The sequence below is a fragment of the Rutidosis leptorrhynchoides genome, unplaced genomic scaffold, assembly GCF_046630445.1.
Source record: "Rutidosis leptorrhynchoides isolate AG116_Rl617_1_P2 unplaced genomic scaffold, CSIRO_AGI_Rlap_v1 contig597, whole genome shotgun sequence".
Lineage (NCBI taxonomy): Eukaryota > Viridiplantae > Streptophyta > Magnoliopsida > Asterales > Asteraceae > Rutidosis > Rutidosis leptorrhynchoides.
Genome location: NW_027266817.1, coordinates 29,135 through 52,540, shown reverse-complemented (window position 1 = coordinate 52,540; position 23,406 = coordinate 29,135). Strand labels below are relative to the sequence as shown.

Genomic DNA, 23,406 nt, shown 5'->3' with positions numbered 1-23,406 from the left:
AATAGAAATATAGTATAATAAGGACTTGTATTCTGCTATTAGACACCATGGAGGGTTGGAGGCACAAATCTCTTTTTAAGACTCGGTGCTCTAGTCACGGAAAGGTATGCACCATGATCATAGATAGGGGAGCTATGGAGAATATCGTGAGCGAGGAAATGGTTAACAAGCTCAACCTACCGACTTTTGCACATCCAAAAACCGTATAAACTTGTGTGGGTTGATCTGAAACATACGATTAAGGTGTGGAAGAGATGCCTTGTTCCATTTTCCATAGGAGCATATGAAGATAATGCATGGTGTGATGTTATTGCCATGACTATGTGCCATTTGCTGTTGGGAAGACCACGACAGTTTGATTTGGACGCCAAGCATCATGGGAGAGCCAACACGATCACCTTTGTGAAGGATGAAATTCATTACACTCTTGTCCTCAAAGATGAGAATGTTGATGCCCATGAAGAGGTAACTAATCACTCTTTATTAGTAAAAATAGCTCAACTTTGCCAAATGGAACGAAAGCTTGCATTGGTTTGAGTAGTGAGAAAATTTCTTGTGCCACAATTAAATTTGTTGGTAAGAATGATGATTTGCTTGCTGGAAAGGATGCTTGTTATGTTGAGAATGGTCCTGGAATTATTTTGCCTAAAAGCTCTAGAAATATTGATATACCATGCATGTTGAGAAGAAAGGTTTTTTTTGTTGGTGATTGGATTGTTATCAAATGGGACAATATGTTGTGTTACAAAGCTAGACGAGCTCTAGGTTTTGGTGACATTGAAGAAGGCCCTTTCCTAGTTGTGAAAAAGAAACCAAAGAATAAGTTTGTGGTAAAGATCTTTGATGACTTTCTTGTTGAAGTTTGTGCGTGTGATGTTGCTGGTTTGGGATCCACATTTGAGCATGAAGGAGACTCTTTAGAGGGGGAGAATGATGAAGTATTATCCATTTCTAAGAATATTTATCTTCATGACAAGGAAGAGAAAGCAGGAGATAAGTTCATTCCTAGTTTCCTTGCCGAAGAAGCAACATTTGATAGGGAATTTCCGAAGCTTGTTAAGGAAGTCAAGGACGAAAAAGGTACAAGGAAGAAGCCCAAAGACTTGAAGAATCCATGGAAGGAGATCGAGGATCAAATCGTGGCAGTTTAACCATTGGCGTTGGACCAAATTAATCCTACAATTGATTTGGTTCAATGTGTTCCAATTTTTAATACAATCTTGATTTAGTTTCATGTTTTTTTGGGTCTAACTCCCCCTAGCTTGTATTTGGCCGAATTGTGATGTCTTTTGCCCTTTTGAATTTTGTTTTTTAAGTTATCTTTTGAATTGATTGAGTGTCAATAATTGAGGAGAAGTAAATGTTGTAACCGACGAGAATTAGAAGAGTTGTGGTTATCTAACATTCTCGTCTTTATAATTTTGTTTCTCTTCATGAAATAAAGCAGAATTGTTGAAATTCAATAGTAACATTGCTTCTAGGTTTAGGAAAAACTTAAAACAAATCCAGAGTTGTTTTTTGCCTTAAAAACAATCACTTCATGCAGTTTAAATTTTGTTCGTTTCTCTTTACACAGTTAGATTGCAACGACCATAAATTGAGTTTCGCTCATTAGGAAATTGTGATTTTGGTCTCGTTGGAAAGAAGACTGGAGGAGCTTCCATATGAGTACTAATTTGGCCATTTTCCGTTTAGTGTTCCATCTATAATTGCTGTTGCAAAATGAGGCTATTTTCTGACGATTTTAGTTTTCACCAGATTGATCTTTTCTCGTTTATTTGTAACGATTTGAGGTCTCACGACTCCAGATCGTCATCAGAGGGATTAAGAGATGTAAAAGTACTATTAAACTTTTTTTCAATCTCTCTTTGTTAAAAACTAAATTTCCTTTCCACCGTCAATATCATTTTCATTCATGTAGAGGAATTTCGTAATTGTACATAAATAAACATACATCAATCTTTCAGCAACAAAATTGGTTAATAGTCACATCCTTTGATCATGGAAATCAAACGAAAGAAATTTAGATGTTTTTGAAGGAGCAGCACTTTGATATATTTATTAATAAGAATTGAATAATTAAGAAAGAGAAAAAATTGATATAACACCATGTTTGTTTTCACCTATTTTTAATTCGTCGATTTTGTGATTCGTAAAAATAAATATACATTATAAAGAAATAGTGAATCTTAAGGAGAAAGTAATTAAATTATATACCGTCAAATTTAATGAACATTCAAAATAAAAATTAAACAAACAATCTCTTAACTATAAATTACGTAGATTTTTATTTTTTCACGTGTCACCATTTAAATGGTGGTAGCACCAAATTACTTTTCAAATCAATCAACACAGTCCGCTGCTGCATATAAACCACCAAATTATTTTTCAAATCAATCAACATAGTCCGCTGCTGCATATAAAGTCGTCAAGACTTTCTTTGCCTTTCAATGATTATTCTCATAAAAGAAAAAAAAAAAAAGAATTCTATGATAATTTAATGGCCATAGTATGCGGCAGGAAACAAGTGGAGTGGACAGGTGATAAATAACGGCAGTTAACGAGTCGCTTTTAAATTATTTAACGGGAGTTAACATTACTGTGAATGGGAGCTCCGTACCATTAAAGAAAATAAAGGACCTATTTGTTGAAAGACAAAATACCAGGATCAATTTATGGATTATGTTAAAACAGAGGGATGAATCCCTATGATATATTTTCCCTTTGTCGGACATGTTGGGCGTCTGATGTTTTCTCTTTTGAGCTTATGGGCTCCATAATGGGTCGACCGACCATGGGCCGAATTTGGAAGGCTCTTTTTCCTGTCAGTTACAGTATTCCGTATTAAAAAACTAGATCACCCACCCCCCACCTGATTACTTTCTTTCTTTCTCGTATCAGACGGACGGGAAAGTAAGCAGAGGACAGCAAATTACCAACCGGCGGGCGAATAGATCCGATATCCGGCGTTGTTCTTTCTTCTAAATAACAACCATCATGTCGATCCCGCCTCCTGGAGCTTCTTCATCTTCCTCGCAATTTACATACGCCTCCAATTCCTACTTTCCGAGGCCGTTTCACCTCCAGCATCCTGCTCCTCCGCCGCCGGCCGTCACTCAGTATCCGGCCCCATACGTGGCGGCTCCTCCCTCTGCTGCCACTCCTGTTTACCCTTCAGGTGCTGCCTCCGCTGCTGCATACTCCTTGCCTCAATACCAACAGGTAACTGTAACTTGAACTCGAAATTGCAAATTTAATGAATTTGATTTTATTCGTTTTTTTATTTTTCGTTTAATTCTTATTTTGTTACAATTCAATTTTGTATCAGCTGTAAATTTTCCGTCTTTTTCTACCTTTTTTTATACAGGCACAGCAGCTGTTTCAAAGGGATGCACAAACAATTACACCTGAGGCACTAGAGAGTGTAAAAGCAGCCCTTGCAAGCAGTGAGATTGAGCAGAAAGCAGAAACCAAAAAGAAGGCTATCCCTCGTAAAGCTGCTGGCCAAAGTTGGGAGGATCCAACACTTGCTGAGTGGCCGGAAAGTAAGAATCCCTTTGCTTTGCATATTGAATTTTGGCTCATTTTCCTTGTTTACTTAGCATTATATGTTAACTGGAAATCTGCAGCTTACCATCCTTTTTTTAAATGCCTATTGATGGCGTTTCTTGCTCATGTTTGCATTTTGCAGATGACTACCGTTTGTTTTGTGGTGATCTCGGTAATGAGGTGAATGACGATGTTCTAACTAAAGCATTTGCAAGATTCCCTACCTTTAACATGGCCAAAGTAAGTTTCTACTCACAGGATGACTTTGAGTCTTTTCAACTCTTATTTATGTTTATATGCTATGTGGCATTTCCTTAGTTTTCCTTTGGGCTGGAGATATATGCTTATTTATGAATTATGAACAATACAGTCGAATGTCTGACCCTTTCACAACTTTCAATCTGCAATTCTATATCTACTTTATGTTTATCTTGTCTGGAGGTTGTATTTGTTTATTTGTAACCTAAATAATGGGACATTCTGTTTGGTGTTCTCAAACTCCGGAATGACACAAGTTTGTTTTGTCTTAATTCAAGACCATCTTAGAGGAAGTAGGTTTGACGGTTTATTTAATATTATGCTACAGCTGTTCTGAGATTCGGAGCTTGAATTGGTTGTGTATGACTCCAGTCTTGGGCTAACATTGTTCCAAGGTTGACAATCTTTGACACGATTTGAACAAAATGACGTCAGGTATAATGGAAGCCTTTAACTTCCCAAAAGATTCTAAAAATTATTTATGTCTACTGTTTACAAGTGCAAAATGTCAGAACGGTGGGCAATATACCTTTCATCGACTAGTAAACTACGCTTGGTTTAACAAATTGTAATGGTTGCTGCTACATGTGGGGTATTAGATTTTTGGGAGGAAAGTATATGGGATGCTTGGCAAAAGGATGCTATCAGTGTCACCCTTTCACCTGGCGCAGTCTGTTGCTTGTTGGAGATGACTTTTGCATATTGTGATTGTGATGAAATTAGTATTCTCTCCCATATGTAGAGACTTGTAGCATGACATTACTCGTCTGTTCTGACATTGTTTTTCTTGTTCTTGCTTGTTTTGACATTCTGTGGAAATTATGATTCTTGATGTATTTCACTAACTTGACTCTTCCTTCTATTGTACACCTAGGTTATTAGAGATAAGCGAACTGGTAAAACAAAGGGCTATGGATTTGTCAGCTTTTCCAATCCAGCCGATCTTGCCGCTGCAGTTAAGGAGATGAATGGTTAGTTTTTGCTTCCCTGCTTATCTCATGTTATGAATATGAGTTTGCTGCTCTAATTTGATCTTGTTTGCTTGTTGGTAACAATTTCCAAGCTGAGGCGTTTAATGTTGTTTTCTAATTGATATGTATTAGGTAAATATGTTGGAAACCGGCCTATTAAGCTTCGCAAAAGCAAATGGCAGGACAGGATAGATAACGATGCCCTTGTGAGACAAAAGGTGTGTTTAGTACTACTCTCCCCTTTGGCTTTATATGTGTTCGTGCCCTACATTTTATCGAGTTTACTTACTTTGATTTGCAATATTGACAGCATAATAATCAGAAGAAGCCGAAGACCCAAAAGAAAGGTATATTCCACAAGTGAGACAACCAGGATTACGTATTGCAACTCTGGTTTAACATTTTCCTTGGATCAAAACAGGGAAACAATATAAACTTCTGTAGCACTTCTTCAAACTATGTAAAGTTGCATAACATAATTGAAATATTAGTGGAGTAAAATTCAATGAGGGGGAAGGGCTATATCAAGATGATGTCTTGTTGATGGTTGTTATCTTTGGAATATTCTTCGCATCCCTTATTGCACTTTGTCCTGAACGAATGAATGTAATTTCTTGAGCTCAAAGTTTCTAGTATGGTTGGTACTAATGGTTTTGATTCTTTCTTTTAGAAATGCTTCAACTTTAGCATCATCTACCTACATGGGATGGGACTTCTTTTATAATTGAGAATCCATCAAATCGAACTTAAGCTTTCAGGTTTCAGTCATATCAAGTTTAATTTCTACTCTAGTTTCAGGGTAGAAAAATGAAAAGGAGGAATAATTTATTCTCTATAACCTTTTCCATTTGTTTATGATATCAGTAATCCGTTATCATTTGTTCATTTTCTTGGCTTTCTGCCATGCTTCTCTTTCAAACATAGTGCTGTTCGTAGCAACTTACATTTATCCACACAACTTGCGCACGAAATCTGGCAAATGAAGATACTTGAGCATTCCTTTATACTATTTTCGTTTCAAAATAGATGCAAATTTTTCAATACATTTATAAATATATTGAAAGATTTGCATCTATTTTAGGACGGAAGGAGTATTATCTAAGTGCAAGCTGCATTATTATTGTTATAGATATAATTTTTTTATTACATTATAAAAGTGCGGAGTGCACAACTCGAACCCCTCACAGATGAAGGAACAGATGAAGGAGGGGATGCTTACCAATTGGGCTTAACCAGTGTGTTTATTATAAGGAAACTGTACTTTATACCCTCCTCTTTGAAAATACCTCTCTTGTTCTGAATCGCAAGAAAATATCCCTATTAAATGATTACGTTAAACAAAAATACCTCTCTGCCGTTAAAAATTGCCAGATGACACAATTTTCTGTTAAATCATTTTAAGTGGCATATTGGACCACCCTTAATACGGCACGTGTCATATGAGGTGTAAAAAAGTGCCACGTGTCACTTACAATGCCACCTTATTTGACATGAAAAAGACCGGTTCAAAACAGTTTAGAGTCGAACCAAACTGGTTTAGGGTCGAACCAAACCGGTTCGGTCCAATTCAAAATATTATTGTTTTAAATTATATTTTTTAAAAAAAAATTAATTCAGTAATTTAATTTATTTTTTAACTTTTAAAATTATTTTCAGGTTATATATTTTTACAATTATTTTTTTTATTAATTTATATATAAATAAAATTTAAAAGTTAAATTTAATAAACAAATTTAATTTATAAATAATGAATTTATTAAATAAATAAATAAATAAAATATGAAGAATAATAATAATTTTGAAAATAAAAAAAGATAAATTTAATAATGAAAATTAAATTAATTAGTGAAAATTAATTTAAAAAGGTTAAATTTAATAATTAAAAAATAATAATCTTAAAAAATTAAAGTAATTAAATACAAAATACAAAAAAATAATAATTTGAAAATTAAAAAGAATATAATTTGAAAAGTTAAAAAATTAATTAATTAAAAATAATATTCTGAATCGAACCGAATCTGATCGAATACGACCGAACCGGTTTGAACCGCTCTGGTTTGAATATAACCGAACCGGTCTTTTCATGTTAAATGAGGTAGCATTGTTAGTGACATGTGACAATTTTTTACACCTCATATGATACGTGTCATGTTAAGATTGGTCCAATATACCATCTAAAATGATTTAGCGGAAAGTTAAGCAATTTTCCAATTTTTAACGGCAAATGGGTATTTTTATTTAACGTAATCATCTAAGAAAGATATTTTCTTTCGATTTAAAATAGGAGAGATATTTTTCTTATATTTTTTTTAAAAAAAAGGTATAAAATTCTGTTTTGCCCGTTCATTATTATTATAGATATAATTTGGATACCGTTAGATGAAAGAAAAATATATTACAAAATTGGTGTCACAGCTGACAGCTTAACTTTTTTTAAGAAAAAATAAAGTAACAAGTTAACTAGAGTGGGGAAGAGTTTAAGCCCATAATCTTTTGGACAAATTTCAGGTCAATGCCATTCTCGAATCTCCATAAAGTTGTAACTGAAAGTATAATAAAAATCTTTCCAACCATAATTAAAAGATAAATCTTTGTATGGAATTGTTCTAAAATTAAATGCATGGAGAGCAATTTGGATGAGTTTCAAAGAAACAAAATATGTAGCTGTCTCTCCCTACTCCTACGTTTCCATATATCTTCTCGTAATACAAACAAAGATGGACGGAATAATTTCTATCATATTCTAATAGCTGTTGTCTCTCTTCATCCATAATAAGTAACTTGTACTTGAAATATGAACGATATTAACAAGAAATAGGGCAGAAGCTCAGAAAACTAATTTTTTCCACTAAATATATTTAATTTAATGCATTATATTTAGGAGTCACTGATATGATGATATTTCTCTGTTTGATAATTCAAATGCCATCTTAAATTTTTTATTGTCCAGACTAGCTCTATAGAGTAATTATTAAGAATGGCTTCATTTTTCAAAAGCCATCTTAAATTAAGGATTAATTTAAGAATGTACGTATTGAAAGGCACTGATTGATTGAGAGATGAGTTTACACAAATATTTTTTAATTGTGTAGACTGCAGTCATCGGAGTAGTAATTAAATAATGTTTCAAAGGCCATTTTAAATTTCACCATGATCATTTGGTTTTAAAAAAGTTCACCATAAATAATCATACCAAAGTCATCTTTTTTGAAACTACCTTAGTCAATATTAATCTTTCATACAATTTTTTTATGCATGGTTGTTCATCGATGGAGTCCACCACGACGATCATACTCCTCCCCGTTTCTAGCCATACTTAAAGGATCACAGGCCACAAAAAAATCTATTTTTATGAAATGCTTTGTTTGTTTGGAACCTCGAACTTGAGTTTTTCAATAATTAAATAATATGTCAGACCAGTTTAAATATATACGATTATAATTTATAATAAACCGACTAATTAATTAAAATAAAACACAATTAACCTCCCACTTACGAATCATTACCTTGCAAAAACTCTTTTATAAACACATCACGTCGATCCCCTATAAATATAGAACCATTTCGCTCCTTTACTTGCATCGATCAGAAACAATTTTTCTCCTCCTTGTCTCTAAAATCAACAATATAATAAAAAGAAAAGAAAATGGCAATCAGATCGGCTACTAATTTCCTGTTATTACTCTCCATTTTATTTCTTACAGCCACGATCACGTCCTCTTCCACGACCTCAAATGAGAAATACATCAAAAGCCAATGCAAGTTCACTCTATACGCTCAATTATGCTTTACAACATTCCGATCATACGCTTCCAAGATAAGCCGTAGCCCTTATAAGCTCACACAAACTGCCTTATCGGTGACCTTATCTCAGGCCAACTCTACCAAGACATACATCTCAAAGGTCAAACAACAAGTCAAAGCCGACGCCAAGGTTAGAGATTGCTTGAGCCAGGTGAGTGACTGTGTTTCGAAGCTTAAGGACTCGCTTGAAGAGCTTAAGAAAATGAAAGGGTCAAAAGGTAAAGACTATGCGTGGCATAAAAGTAATATCCAGACATGGGCTAGTGCTTCTTACACAGATGCAGATACTTGCTTGGATGAGATCTCGTCGGATTGATTGGACAAGAAATACAAGGATTCGATCAAAGGGAAACTTTCTTATTTGGAGAAGCTCAATAGCATCACACTTACATTTATTAATCGTTGTGATTAATTAATAAATGATACTATTAGTACTCTCGCGGGTATGGGACTATTAGTACGCATGCACGTATTTAGTTTGTTTACCGGGTTGATTTTGATTCGATTGTTTGATGTCGATCGATCTATTTTCATTTTGTTATTGTAAACCTGTTGAAATCATGATGTCATATACTATACTATATATGTAATATCTTTATCAATATTTTTTGTCAATTTGAAGTTTTTTACGTTTTCCATTAATTCAACTACTTACTACATGTACATGAAGAGAACATATTTTTCATACGAGAGAATCAAATGAAAATGGTCAATAAAATGTAATTTCAATTGAAGTGGTCCCATCCCTTATAGGGTTTGGCTCCAACCTTTATGATCTTGGAAATTTAGATATGTACTCCAACATCAATTTTAAAGAAAATATTGTGCCATCACTCATCAACCAACAAAACGCTGTAAGCAGGGAAACAAATAAAGTGGTCTCACATATATTTGCTAGGAGATGGATATCGTTCTTCCTAATATGAGGAAAAGCTTTGATGGAAATTCTGCGAGGCAACACATATGTTGATTGTGTTACACGAAACAACATCCTAGCTACATAAAATTCTTCTATTATTTTCACTGCAACCTGAAGTGAACCCCGTACTTTGCATACATATTAACCAAAACATGGAGGGGGCAATCGAATTTGATTAATTATAAAATACAAGGAGCTCCAAACAACCCACTTTAACATAAACACCCTCCGTCTGTTAATATATATTTTTTTTAAATACATTCAATAAAAAAATATATATTTATTGATATATTTTTTTTTAAATGTATAAAAAAAAGCTAAAATCATGTATTAATAAACAGAAGAGATATAAAGATGCTCCATACCACATCTTAATAAGTACAAGGCATTTTTATGGTATCCCAAAGAATGAAATCGACTACTGATTGCTGATTCACGTTTATGTACAAAACAATATACGGAGTATCTTATAGTTTTTTTCTTTTTTGGAAAATTAATTCTAAAATAAATATAAATTTTTTTATATAATTTATATTGAAAAATTTATATTTATTTTGAGACGGAAGAAATATATTATAGTAGTACAAAGCTAGCTATAACCTACGATAAATATTTAATATACATGATTAATTAGTCTACTCCCAGACAATGTGCGAGTATATGCATAAAGAAAAGTATAAGTCAATAGTTAAGAAAAGATAGGTGCAACACATGATATGACAGTCCTGTGATGTGAGTATAGAAAATAGAGGACGAGCCTCCATGACTCTTATTAGTCGTATGCTGAAATTCGTAGCTAATTCTTAATCTCATAGGTGTCAAGAAACTTAAACACATTGGACAATATTTATTTATATACTATTTTGATTTGGCAGCTGGAAGGAATATCATTTGTTTCTTCAAATTAATTATTAATGGCCAGCGAATAGTTAAGTTCATAATTAGCATTTTAAAAATAGGAAAAAAAAAATCAGTGAAGAGTGCATGTAAATTATTTACACACTGAGATATATGATATCTCTGTACCTATGCCATGCGGTACGCATATACATAAGATAAAAATAACTCTTTAGTCCCTATTTCAAATATTTATGAATTGTTTCGTCCCTTCAAACATAAATCGAACCAAATGGTACCTCAAACGTTAATTTTTGAACTCGTTAGTCCCTCGACCCTAACGGACGTTAGAAATGGCCTATCTGTCAATTCTAACCAATCAAAACTCGACACGTGTACATTAGGTGTCAAAATATTCCTCGTAGACTTTCATTCCAGTTTTGATAGTGAACCGATGGTTAGACCAACTTGAACCGGACCACCACGATTTGGTGGTGGGCCCGCCTTCTTCCCCCCCTCAACACTACCACCACCATCAAATTCAATCACACCCCTCCATTTCCAGCAACGATCAGGATGATCAATTCCTCCCCGAGATCGTCCTCTTCCGTTCTTCCTCCCCTGACTCATCGTCCGAGAACGATGACTCGGTGAGTCAACCAAACAACAACGATCCCAATTCCTCCATAACAGCCACCGACAGCCGCAGCTTGCACCGTAGGTAACTTACAAAGGAGTCTTTGTCATTAAATTTAATGAATTTGCAATTCCAAAACAAACTTATAATAAATTAAAAACTTACATCGAATGGAACGCCTTGAAAGGATTCGATCAAAGTATATATGTCATTGCCAAATAAACTGTTTGCAAGCAAACCCAACTGTTGCTCTTGCCTACATAAATTGAAATAAAATTGTTGAATCAAACTGCCTGTGAAGCGAACCAGTGCTACCCGAACCATTTTACACAGGTCTGCGGCAGTTTTATGTGAGTTGGCTATTTTCGTCAAAACCATTTAAATACAGAAGATTTGTTTCCTTCCTGCAGTACAAGTCTTATGGAAACTAGTAATTGAAGAATCCTACTATGATATGATTGGATATGGTCAAAGATCAGATTTGATTTGGTTTAAATAGGGGTTTCCTATTCTATGAAGGATACTTATTCAGATCTGATAAGGAAAGTATTATATAAATTTGATTTCCTATTCTCTACAGAAATCCTAATTAAATCCTTAATGGAAGGAATTATATTGATGAAAGGATTCTGATATAGATTTAAAGATGGTTTTCGATTGTGAAAAAGAAAATCCTGGACAAAAGGAAAGTATATCAGTAAAAGGATTTTTATGGGATTCAATTCCTATTCTGATAGGGATTTGATTTCTGAATTGATGAGGGAGATTCCGAATTGATGAAGGAGTCTTATGAAGAAGACTTATTCCTACACTAAAAGGGAATTGTTTCTTGATTTGAGAAGAAGTTTTATTCTCCAAGGATTCAAGAATTTCTGCTATAAAAGACCAACGTCTCTACAATCTTGAATACAGGTCTTGAGCTAACAAATTCGTCCATATAGCTTGCTGGAGAGAGAGAGACGTTCTTCTTTACACCATACTGTTCACAATCTGTTTGACCTGTGTGTCTATGAACTGTTTAGACGGTGTATGTGATTTCTGTGAGCACTTATCAAACTGCATCGGAGTTTGTCTTTATTGTACAAAGAACATGTGGCACCTGTGATCTGTTTGGAGATTTCAGGAAAGTTCTTGTCCGTTTGACAAGGCATCGGCACTCGTGATCCGTGGAGAGGTCTCGAGAAAGTCCTTACCCGTCTTGGTGAGGCAATCGACACTTGTAATCTGAAAGATGGTTGCAAGAAGTCCTTGCCCGTTTGGTAAGGTAATTGTATAAGTCCTAGTCCTTCTTGATTAGGCAGTTAAGGTAAACAAAGAGTACACTTAGTGAAATAGGAAGTAGATTATAGATTTGCGAATTGTAATTATTGTACTGTCCTATTGTTGCAAGAATAGTGGAATGTCGTTTATCTCTGAGCTAGGCCCCACAGAGTAGGGAAACCGAACTGCGTAAATATATACTGTGTTATTTACTTACTGCACTGTTTTATTATACTGTGTTAACTCGGCACTGTTAGCACAGTTGCACTAATCTGTCAAATTAGGTCAGAATACACTTTCAAGTGGTATCAAAGCAAGGTTCAAGAAATCTTCTTGAGAAAAGATCTTGCGTATTCTGACGATGGAAGACAGGATCAAAGAAGGCGGTTCAACCATTCGTCCTCCCTTACTTACCGATTCCAATTATGACTATTGGAAACAGCGAATGAAGTGGCACTTGAAAAGCCATGGTGAAGTTATCTGGCGTGCTACACAGGTTCTGTGGACACCTCCTACTCCCACTGTTGATGGTGTTGCAACAGTCAAGAGTGAAGACCAGTGGATAGCAGCTGAATTAACCACCTGTAGAGCAAATAGCATGGCTGTCAGTATCATCCAATGTGTCGTACATCCCAGTGTATTCAGGATCATCCAGAATTTTCAGACTGTCAAGAAATCATGGGATGTACTACAACTCACATACGAAGGAACAAAATCAGTTAGAAAAATCAAAGCTACACCTTATCTCTACCAGGTTTGAATCTCTAACCATGAAAGATGATGAAACTATTGTTGATTTTGAAAAGAATCTTCCCTGCATTGCTAATGAATCTGCTGCTCTTGGCGAGATAATTCCGGAATCCAAATTGGTGAGAAAAGTGATGATATCGCTACCGGAGAAATTTAGCTCGAAGATGGATGCAATCAGTGAATCTACTGATTTCGAGAACTTACGATTTGATGATCTAATGGGAAAGTTCAGAACCCATGAGATGACTTTGGCTATGAGGAATAAAGATAAGTCTAAATCTAAATCTAAATCTAAATCTGTTGCTTTTAAAATTGGAGTGGAAGATGTGTCTGTAAGAACAGGTGAGCAACTCTCATTCCTTGAACAGCTGACACTATTAATGAAGAATATGGGAAAGATATATAGGGAGTTCAACAAGGCAGAATTCAAGGATTATTCTTCATCCAATCCCCAGAAGAGTAATCAAAACTTCCTATCAAAGAATGAGTCAAGAGGTGGTAGTCAAAGATTTGAAAAGGAAGAATCCAGTAAAGGAAGAACTAGGGTCAAGAAAGAAAGGATACAATGCCATGAATGTCAAGGTTTTGGTCACATTACATCCAAGTGTGCCAACACCCTTGAAAAACAGAAGAAATCTTTCATATCGACATGGAGTGATGGAGAGTCATCTGAAGACAAGTCTGAATCCGGTGATAGAGGAAGTGAGATTGAGTTTCCTGCCTATAATGCGTTTGCAGCCCGTGTATCTGTGAACACAGCCCGTGAATCTGTGAACACAGAAACTGTTAGCACAGATAAGACAGAGGAGAACTCAAGTTCAAACGAGGACTCAGATAGTGATGATGGCAGAGACATACATACTGCCTTCAAAGACCTTCTTGAAAAAAATGGTTGAACCCCTCAAAATCAATCACGGACTTGCTGACGAAGTAAAGAAACTGACAGCTGAAAAGAAGGAATTATATAAAGTGATTGAAACTTACGAAACTGAGATTGATCAATTGAAGTCTAAATTGTCAGATTCTAAGAAGAAGCTTGAGGAAGCCAACCGTGCCATTGAGAAGTTCAATAAAGGGAAGGAAAATCTTGATGAGATCCTGGATAAAACATCTCCGAAGAACAATCTATTTGGAGTTGGCCACAAACCATCGAAAATAGAGAAAGGAAGCAGTTCAGGGAGTAAAAACAGAGGGAGTAGAAACAGAATCATATGTCACTACTGCAACAAACCTGGACATATACGACCTAAGTGTTATGCTCGACAAGATGATATTTGAAATCTCATTGCTTCAATGCCAAGAAAGCAGCCAAAAAAGAAGGTTGATATTGTCAATCACTCTCAACGATATATTTGGGTGAAGAAGAAAGAATTGAAGAGTCTTATGTGTAAAGTTTCATCAAAAAGGGCAGCTGATTGGTATGGTGAACCTGGAATCAGTCAACTTCTGTCTAATGATAACACACCTAGTGTGGGGGCATTAGGATCAGAAGATGTTAACAATAATGAAAACACACCTAGTGTGGAGGCGTTACCTGTTAGCACAGATACCGAGAACACTCAGAAACCCATACCTGCTGTCTCAAACCGGAATGTGTACCCATCAACAAGAGTTCAAAAAAATTATTCGCCTGAAGACATCCAAATTTGTGGCATGGGGCAAGGTGTGTTGACTATCTGCTGTGACAACACCAGTGCAATAAGCATATCAAAGAAACCTGTGCAGTACTCTAAAATAAAGCACATTTAAGTTCGTCACCACTTTATTAGAGAGCTTGTAGAAGAGAAGAAAGTAGCCTTGGAATATGTCTCAACGGAGAAACAATTGGCGGACATCTTTACAAAGAGTCTGGATGCAAGTCGCTTTGAGTTCTTAAGAGGAGCTCTAGGACTTTGCTCCACCACATGAGACTTGAGATAAGTGCTTCCATTCCCTGTAAATACCATTTAATTATCTTGTTTTCTTCTGTTATTAATTTTATTTAAAAAAAAGGAAGAAAAAATACAAAAAAAAAATACAAAAAGAAGGTGGAAGTATTTTTGCTGTTGAGGACGCAAAATGGATGGGCTGTGACAAGATAAAATCCAAAGAGGAAGCCTGATACAGTAAGATGAGATAATGAGAAGTCTCTAGTCTGCCTGTCGTTGTTGAAGATCATGTTAACACAAAAGATCAAGTTGTTGCTGATATCTGTGGCAACCCTCAAGCTGAGGGGGAGGCTCGTGATGAGGGGGAGTCTTTTGATGCTAGTGCTGAGACTGAGGGGGAGCAACCAAAATATCTCTCCATCTGATGTGGAGAATGCTGCAGAAGCTGTGCTGAAGTAAATGTTGATGTAGTACCTGTGAGCACTAGGGTTCAGTCCTTAAACAGAGAAAAGAAAAGCAAGAGTACAGGTTGAGGAAACAGAGGCTGATCCTAGAAGCTCGGATTGCGCGAAGCTAATTCTCAGGGGGAGCTTTTCTAGTTTTTGCTGAAAGTTTTTGTTATGATCAACTATTTGAAACTTTTGTTCTATTGGCACTTTGTGTAGTAACTTTGTTGGACCAGCTACAATTCATCTGACCTTTCTGCTAGTTCGTGCCTTGGCGATTTATTGACAAAAATGGGGAGATATGGAGGAAATCGTTCAAATTCTAGCGGTCAGATCTGTGCAAATCGATACTGTGTTACATGGAGTCTGTTACCACAGTCCTGACATTGTTTGCACTCTACTAGTTTTGTGAAGACTTGTTGTTTCTGTTACTTGGTGCTTCCGTTGCTGAAAAAGAAAATTTGAAGATTAAAACGGAGGGTTTTGTCAAAAATGCCAAAGGGGGAGATTGTTGAATCAAACTGCCTGTGAAGCGAACCAGTGCTACCAGAACCAGTTTACACAGGTCTGCGGCAGTTTTATGTGAGTTGGCTATTTTCGTCAAAACCATTTAAATACAGAAGATTTGTTTCCTTCCTGTAGTACAAGTCTTATGGAAACTAATAATTGAAGAATCCTACTATGATATGATTGGATATGGTCAAAGATCAGATTTGATTTGGTTTAAATAGGGGTTTCCTATTCTATAGAGGAGACTTATTCAGATCTGATAAGGAAAGTATTATGTGATCTGATTTGATTTTCTATTCTCTACAGGAATCCTAATTAAATCTTTAATGGAAGGAATTATATTGATGAAAGGATTCTGATATAGATTTAAAGATGGTTTCCTATTGTGAAAAAGGAAATCTTGGACAAAAGAAAAGTATATCAATAAAAGGATTCTTATGGGATTCAATTCCTATTCTGATAGGGATTTGATTTCTAAATTGATGAGGGAGATTCCGAATTGATGAAGGAGTCTTATGAAGAAGACTTATTCCTACACCTAAAGAGAATTTTTTCCTGATTTAAGAAGAAGTCTTATTCTCCAAGGATTCAAGAATTTCTGCTATAAAAGACCAGCGTCTCTACAATCTTGAATACAGGTCTTGAGCTAACAAATTCGTCCATATAGCTTGCTGGAGAGAGAGACGTTCTTCTTTACACCATACTGTTCACAATCTGTTTGACCTGTGTGTCTGTGAACTGTTTAGACGGTGTGTGTGATTTCTGTGAGCACTTATCAAACTGCATCAGAGTTTGTCTTTACTGTGCAAAGAACCTGTGGCACCTGTGACTGTTCGGAGATTTCAGGAAAGTCCTTGTCCGTTTGACGAGGCATCGGCGCTCGTGATCCGTGGAGAGGTCTCGAGAAAGTCCTTACCCGTCTTGGTGAGGGAACCAGCACTTGTAATCTGAAAGAGGGTTGCAAGAAGTCCTTACCCGTTTGGTAAGGCAACTGTGTAAGTCCTAGTCCGTCTTGATTAGGCAGTTAAGGTAAACGAAGAGTACACTTAGTGAAATAGGAAGTACATTATAGATTTCCGAATTGTAATCATTGTACTATCCTATTGTTGCAAGAATAGTGGAATGCCTTTTATCTCTGGGCTAGGCCCCGCAGAGTAGGGGAAACCGACCTGTGTAAACATATACTGTGTTATTTACTTACTGCACTGTTTTATTATACTGTATTAACTCGGCACTGTTAGCACAGTTGTACTAATCTGTCAAATTAGGTCAGAATACACTTTCAAAAATTAACAAAACAAAATCCACAATGACGAAAGATAAACTAGACACAATATGAGGCTATTTTTTTATCTCGTACGGCGGATGAATTAAAGTAATTTCTTCGACTGTTTAGATTTTATTCTCGATCGGCGAAGAAGCGAAGGAGATGAATTGCAAGCATAGATTCCATTTGGGTTGTATCGAGAAGTGGCTTGTGATCCATGGGTGGTGCCCGATTTGCAGGTTTGTGATGACCGTTGATGAGGATTTGAGGAATGGGTGTCGATGTTGAAAGAGATCGAAGAAGGACGGTTAGGTTTCGGTTCGGTTCGATTCGGTTCAACTCCAAATAAATTGGTTCGATTAGGTTCAACAAAGCATAGGTGGCATTTTTTACCCGTCAGTGACATTTTTTACACGTCGGCAAAAATTAACGGCCGTTAGAGTCGAGGGACTAACGAGTTCAAAAATTAACGTTTGATGGACCATTTGGTTCGATTTATGTTTGGGGGGACGAAACAGTTCAGACATGTTTGAAATAGGGGCCAAACGGTTACTTTTGCCTACATAATAATAACATTATTTTCAGAACGATATATAGTATACGATTATATACTATACAATTATCTACTTCTAGTCAGAGATCGATATTTTTCTACGTCTTTTCAGATAACCTTATGATCGACAGTCATAATATTAATATTTTGTTATAATTGTTAGTATACAAAACGGTAGAATTAACCATAAAAATTTTTTCATTCACAAAAAATATGGGATTCAAACTCGATAAATTTTTTTTTTTATGTTAACAAGAGAATATTATTAAGCGATATCAATAAATTGCTAGCGTTATTTGAGGTAAATGAATAAGCTAGCTATGTATCAGTATTCTTTTCCCACTTATAATACTGAAGAAAAAATTAAAATAAAAAAGCTAAGGAAAGACAAACAGAGAATGCTAATATACATTCTAGGATTTCAAATTGAGTAGTTGTTATTTAAAAAATTAAATTAAAAAAAATTCTAGGATAGTTGCTAGTTGGTGACATTTGAGCCTACGTAGAAGCCCAATTTTAACAAAATTTGAGCCTAGAAAGACCCACTAGTGATATCCACCCCACTTTTCTCTACAATGCATCCACTATGTGAACAATCAAAATCATTATCTCAAACTTTCTCTGGTGACAAGAATTGTTCATCTATCACAGCAATCCAATTTATAATAGAATGCATTTTTTTAATTCAATGGTTGAGGTAATTATGTATAGATTTTCTTGTGTTTAATAATATTGAATGAGTAATTAGTTAATCATATATTGAATTATGTTTATTTGAAATTAAAAAGAATATTTACACTACAAAAAATTTAAGTGCTTTGGTAAACCAATTTCTTTTTTTTTTTTCCCTATCTATCATTTTTTTCTCCTATTTTCATGTTCACTTGCCACTGAGAAGTATTTGCATTGCTAGTCTTGATTTAAGTTACCATTTTCTGTCAAATTCGTGATATTAAAATAGTGAGAGAAAAAGTTTCGTGCATGAAAAAGAATTAGGAGTACTTGATCCATTATATAGTCTCAAATTTATAAATCATAATCTAAATTAAAGTTTATAAATAATAATTTTTAAGGAATTTGATTGGTATATAGATTGTGACTTCACATTTTATTATATAAAATATCAAAAAATTAAAGTTGAGAAGGATGAAGAGAGATATTTAATAATTATTATGTCATGTCGGCCATAGATTTATGAAACTTGATCTCAATTTTTGATTGGGAATTACAATAGACATGTTCTGAAGGATAACATTCACCCTTTTAAATAAAATTCATGATAACTCAAAAAAGAGGTTTGAATGATGGTATTTATTCGGTGAAATCTGGTTTTAATTGGATATTGCAAAATGAAATTAAATTTTTTGAGGACAATTGACCTGGCTATGGCGATTATCATGTCTTGAGAAAAATTAGATGCTTGGTGGTTGATACGTCTTGATAGAATTTGTTCTAACTCTCACTTGGCTCGGCAAGGAATGCATTTTGATCCTATTTGTGGAAGATGTCGATTAGAAGAGGAAGATTTCATTCATTTACTTCGTGATTGCTCGAAATCTCGTCATATATGGATGCTGGTTTTCGAAAGAAATATAGTGACTTTTTATGGGAAGATGTTGCAACATGGTTTAAAACTTGAGCACTAGTCTTGCCATTGATGGAAAAAGGTGGCCAATTGAATAAACGTTTTCTGGCTGCTGCATGGAGAGTTTGGATAGCGCGTGGTAAAAAAATGTTGAATGGTGAACTCTTAGTCGACTTGGTCCCGAATCGATTGTTCAACGAATTTATTAACGATCGTGTGAAATTCTACTCCTCTTCAAATCAAACAATAAACCGCTCCATTCGCTTTGTCTCTACTCCTGAACCTTATGAAGAATGAAAAAATAATTCTCTTTAAAAGGAACCAGTCACGCGGGCTCGTCTTAGACACGTGCGTGCGTGCCCAAACATTCTCATCTTCTCTATAACAGAGACAGAGAGGAAAACCATGGGAGTTAAACCAGAGCCTATAGCTCTGCATTTCATCTATTATAGGAAAAAAAAAAAAAACGATTTTTCCAAAACAGAAAGGATATTATTAATGAAATAAAATATTGTAGGATAAAAAATTAAAAAATAATTATATCTCACCTAAATCACTTTCCTTTTTATCTGTTGTTTTTTTCTTATGGTTTCATCGTTTCCAACGATATACTTCATTATTTTTTTAATTTTTAGAATATAGTTTTTAGCTCTTCTTTTCGTTTATAATCTGTAAATACCTCTCTTTTCTGCAACTCTCTTGAGTTGATTTTACAATTCTATTTTACAGATTTTTTCCCCCCAACTTTGGTTAATGATATATCCTTTTTGGTCTATCAATCATTGCACGTTAATGGTTTCCTCAATGTGTCGGTGAGAGAAAAAAAAAAAGAGGAAACTTTTTTTGATCTATTTGATCGAAAGGAATTATCGTCATTGTTGGCCTCGTGTCCTTACAATAATGGATCAAATTGTCGGAGGAAAATACAAATTGGGTCGAAAAATTGGTGCCGGATCTTTTGGAGAGCTCTATCGTGGTAAGTTTTATCAATCATTTTGCAGATCTTATATGTATTTTGGAGGATATTATCTATTTGATTTCGCAATTAAAATTGTCTTCACAGGAGTTAACATACAAAATGGCGAAGAAGTTGGAGTAAAGCTGGTATGTGATGTATTTTCTTTTTCCCTTTCCAATGTGTTTGGAATTGGATTGCATCAATGATTTAGGCCATTTGTTCTCCAATCCTGCAGTTTTAGGCTTGCCAGTAGCTTCATTGATGTTTTTCTTTTTTGAAATTATGAATAACGTATGAAGCTGAATTTGCTATTTTTGGAGCATTTTTCATATCAATATGTCTCTATATTCCTAGTGCAAACTAATCTACTTCAAAATGCGCTTTTGGCATGTGTAAAGTCTGTCTAGGAGCTGCTATTGATTTATCAAGCTACATAAGTCTTTCCAACTATGGATCAGTTTTCTTTCTGGGGCTCACTTTTGACTTCTTATTCTCAAATTGCAGGAACCTGTAAAAACCAAGCATCCTCAACTTCATTATGAGTCAAAAGTTTACATGATTCTTCAAGGAGGAAGTGAGTTTCTTGTGATTATTTCGCCAAGGTTCATTTGAATTTACTGCATAGTGGTCTGATTTATCAAGCTACATATTGTTTGACTCTGTATTTTTTTTTTGTGAAGTGGGAATTCCTACCCTCAAATGGTATGGAGTTGAGGGTGAGTACAATGTCATGGTTATTGATCTTCTAGGGCCAAGTCTTGAAGACTTGTTCAACTATTGCAATCGAAAGTTAACCTTGAAAACAGTGCTCATGCTAGCAGATCAGTTAGTACGTCCACAGACTTCTTGTCTAATTCAAAATTTCTATCTTTGTTTATATCCATCCTGAAAGACTGCTGCCTTTTTCTTTGCTTTTGTAGATTAATAGAGTTGAGTATATGCATTCAAGGGGTTTTCTTCACCGTGATATAAAGCCCGACAACTTTCTTATGGGTTTGGGGCGCAAATCAAATCAAGTACACGTCTCATGCAACTCTTACCTTTTACCTTAAAGTCACCATATTTCGACATTATGGACTAGCTAATTGCTTATGGTTGATGACAGGTTTACATTATTGACTATGGTCTTGCAAAGAAATATCGGGATCTTCAAACTCATAAGCACATACCATATAGGTACTGCCTTTATTGTCTGTTGTCTGTTCATCTTTGTTATTGTCAATGTCGGTTTCTATTGTAAATATCAGGATCTTGTCATTATTTTATGATTACTTATGGATTTCTAAATTTGATCTGTCTGCAGAGAGAACAAAAATCTCACAGGCACAGCCCGTTATGCTAGTGTTAATACTCACCTTGGAGTCGGTGGGTAAAGTTCTGCATCAATAATGACATTTTTAGTACTTAACTTGTTAATGTTGCAAATTAGTTACACTTCACAGCATGCCTAACTTTTGTTCTTTACTTATGGGCAGAACAAAGCAGACGAGATGACCTAGAATCTGTAGGTTATGTTCTCATGTATTTCCTAAGAGGAAGGTTGAGATGAAACAAGTTTTTTTTATGTCTTAAAATGATTGATTTGAATGGTTGCTCATTTCTTTTTATTTTTCCATCTCTCCATCAGTCTTCCATGGCAAGGTTTAAAAGGTGGAACGAAAAAGCAGAAATATGATAAAATTAGTGAGAAGAAAATGTTAACCCCCGTTGAGGTACTGTAATCACTTTTATCCATTATAAATGTCTCCGTATGGAGAATATTGAGCAAACTTTTCGCATTGATGAACTATTTCACTTACAGGTGCTTTGCAAGTCATATCCATCAGAATTTATCTCTTACTTTCATTATTGTCGATCATTGCGGTTTGAAGACAAGCCAGATTATTCGTATTTGAAGAGACTTTTCCGTGACTTGTTTGTTCGAGAAGGTAAAACCCTTAGACGATTATGAGTGCATGTGCATTTCATGTACGTAAATCATTAATTATGCAGTGTATTTCGTTCTATTATAAACACCACCCTTTACCCATTTTGTAATTTAGTGAAGCATTATCATCTTTCTGGTAGTTGGACAATAGTCCCCTTCTTTCTTCATTTGTTCTTTTTTATATTTGTCTGTTGAATTGGAACAAAGTTGAATTGATATTATCCAGGGCGGGAGGTATCTAGAGTTTTATAAATTTGTGTGTGTTGAGTTTTCCACAAACTTGTCTAGAAGAGTTTGACATGATCCATTTTTGCAGGGTATCAGTTTGACTATATATTTGACTGGACTATACTAAAATATCCTCAAATTGGTTCTAGTTCTAGATCACAGGTTGGTACTCTGAGATTTTCTAGTTCTCATCTTCATTTCACAAAATTTCCCCTTTGTTCATGTTTTCTGTGTTGCTTTTGCAGTCTGGAGGAAGAGGTTTAAACGCTTCACCATCGGCGGAGAAGGCGGAAAAGGCTTCAAGTATGTTATTTTTAGGACAGTGCTATGTAAAGTAATATGGTCTGTGAATCAATCATAATGTTTGCATTATGAAGATTAACTTTGAAACCCTTTATGGACTCGTCCACTCAAGTTTTTTTTACTATTAGATTAGAATTTACGGTTGATGGTTTCAAGAAAATGGTTATTTTCAAGTTTTGAACTTTCTCATGCGCACGTTTTCCGTTGAGCAGTGGGAAAAGATATGCCCGACAGACTTACCGGCGCAGTTGAAGCTTTCGCTAGAAGGAACACCTCAACTTCTAGACGGCACGGTGCATCTTCATCGGCGAAAGTGGCAGTTAAGTAATTAATGCCCAATTTTGTGTTCTTTCTATAAGTCAATGTAATATAACTTTGTGCCGAAATTTCACATTGGTTGCATTTTCTCAGCAACCGGATTCTGACAAAGCTCGCTCATCTTCCTCTCGGACCGTTGATGCTTCAAAGAGAGCCGTAGCTGGGAGCAGGCCTGGCTCATCTTGTGGGCCCAGCGACCGGTCGAGTTGGTTGTACTCAAACAGCAGCCGCCTCTCTTCCAGTCAAAGGATGCATTCTGAACCCAAGTCAAGCCTCTCCCGAGTTACGGCCACCAGTACACGACTGAGCGGCAGCCGTACCGATCCACTTCAGAATTCTGATCAGCAAAATCCAATCCCTTCAGAGAAGAGAAAATAAATCAAGTCATAAGCATTCACTTGGAGATTCACGTTATACTATCTTTTCTGATAAAGATCAGAGTTGCTCGATGGTATATA

The 23,406-nt window shown here is 35.4% G+C and overlaps 3 protein-coding genes across 3 annotated transcripts; all 3 read left to right on the top strand.

The window, feature by feature from the left end:
* Positions 1-2,997: 2,997 nt before the first annotated feature.
* LOC139884737 (uncharacterized) lies at positions 2,998-5,142 on the top strand. Its single transcript, XM_071868727.1, has 6 exons — positions 2,998-3,222; positions 3,368-3,545; positions 3,692-3,789; positions 4,682-4,778; positions 4,911-4,996; positions 5,089-5,142. Exons 1-6 carry the CDS (start codon positions 2,998-3,000, stop codon positions 5,140-5,142), a joined length of 738 nt encoding a protein of 245 aa, XP_071724828.1.
* Positions 5,143-8,424: 3,282 nt separating this feature from the next.
* Positions 8,425-8,898, top strand: LOC139884744 (pectinesterase inhibitor 11-like). The gene has a single exon (XM_071868733.1). It carries the CDS (start codon positions 8,425-8,427, stop codon positions 8,896-8,898), a length of 474 nt encoding a protein of 157 aa, XP_071724834.1.
* An 11,216-nt stretch (positions 8,899-20,114) lies between these two features.
* Positions 20,115-23,326, top strand: LOC139884743 (uncharacterized). Its single transcript, XM_071868732.1, has 14 exons — positions 20,115-20,190; positions 20,278-20,318; positions 20,677-20,746; positions 20,853-21,001; positions 21,093-21,188; positions 21,278-21,348; positions 21,476-21,537; positions 21,648-21,711; positions 21,800-21,884; positions 21,974-22,100; positions 22,416-22,489; positions 22,573-22,630; positions 22,843-22,949; positions 23,042-23,326. The coding sequence occupies exons 1-14, from the start codon at positions 20,115-20,117 to the stop codon at positions 23,324-23,326; spliced, it is 1,365 nt and encodes a 454-aa protein (XP_071724833.1).
* Positions 23,327-23,406: the final 80 nt, after the last annotated feature.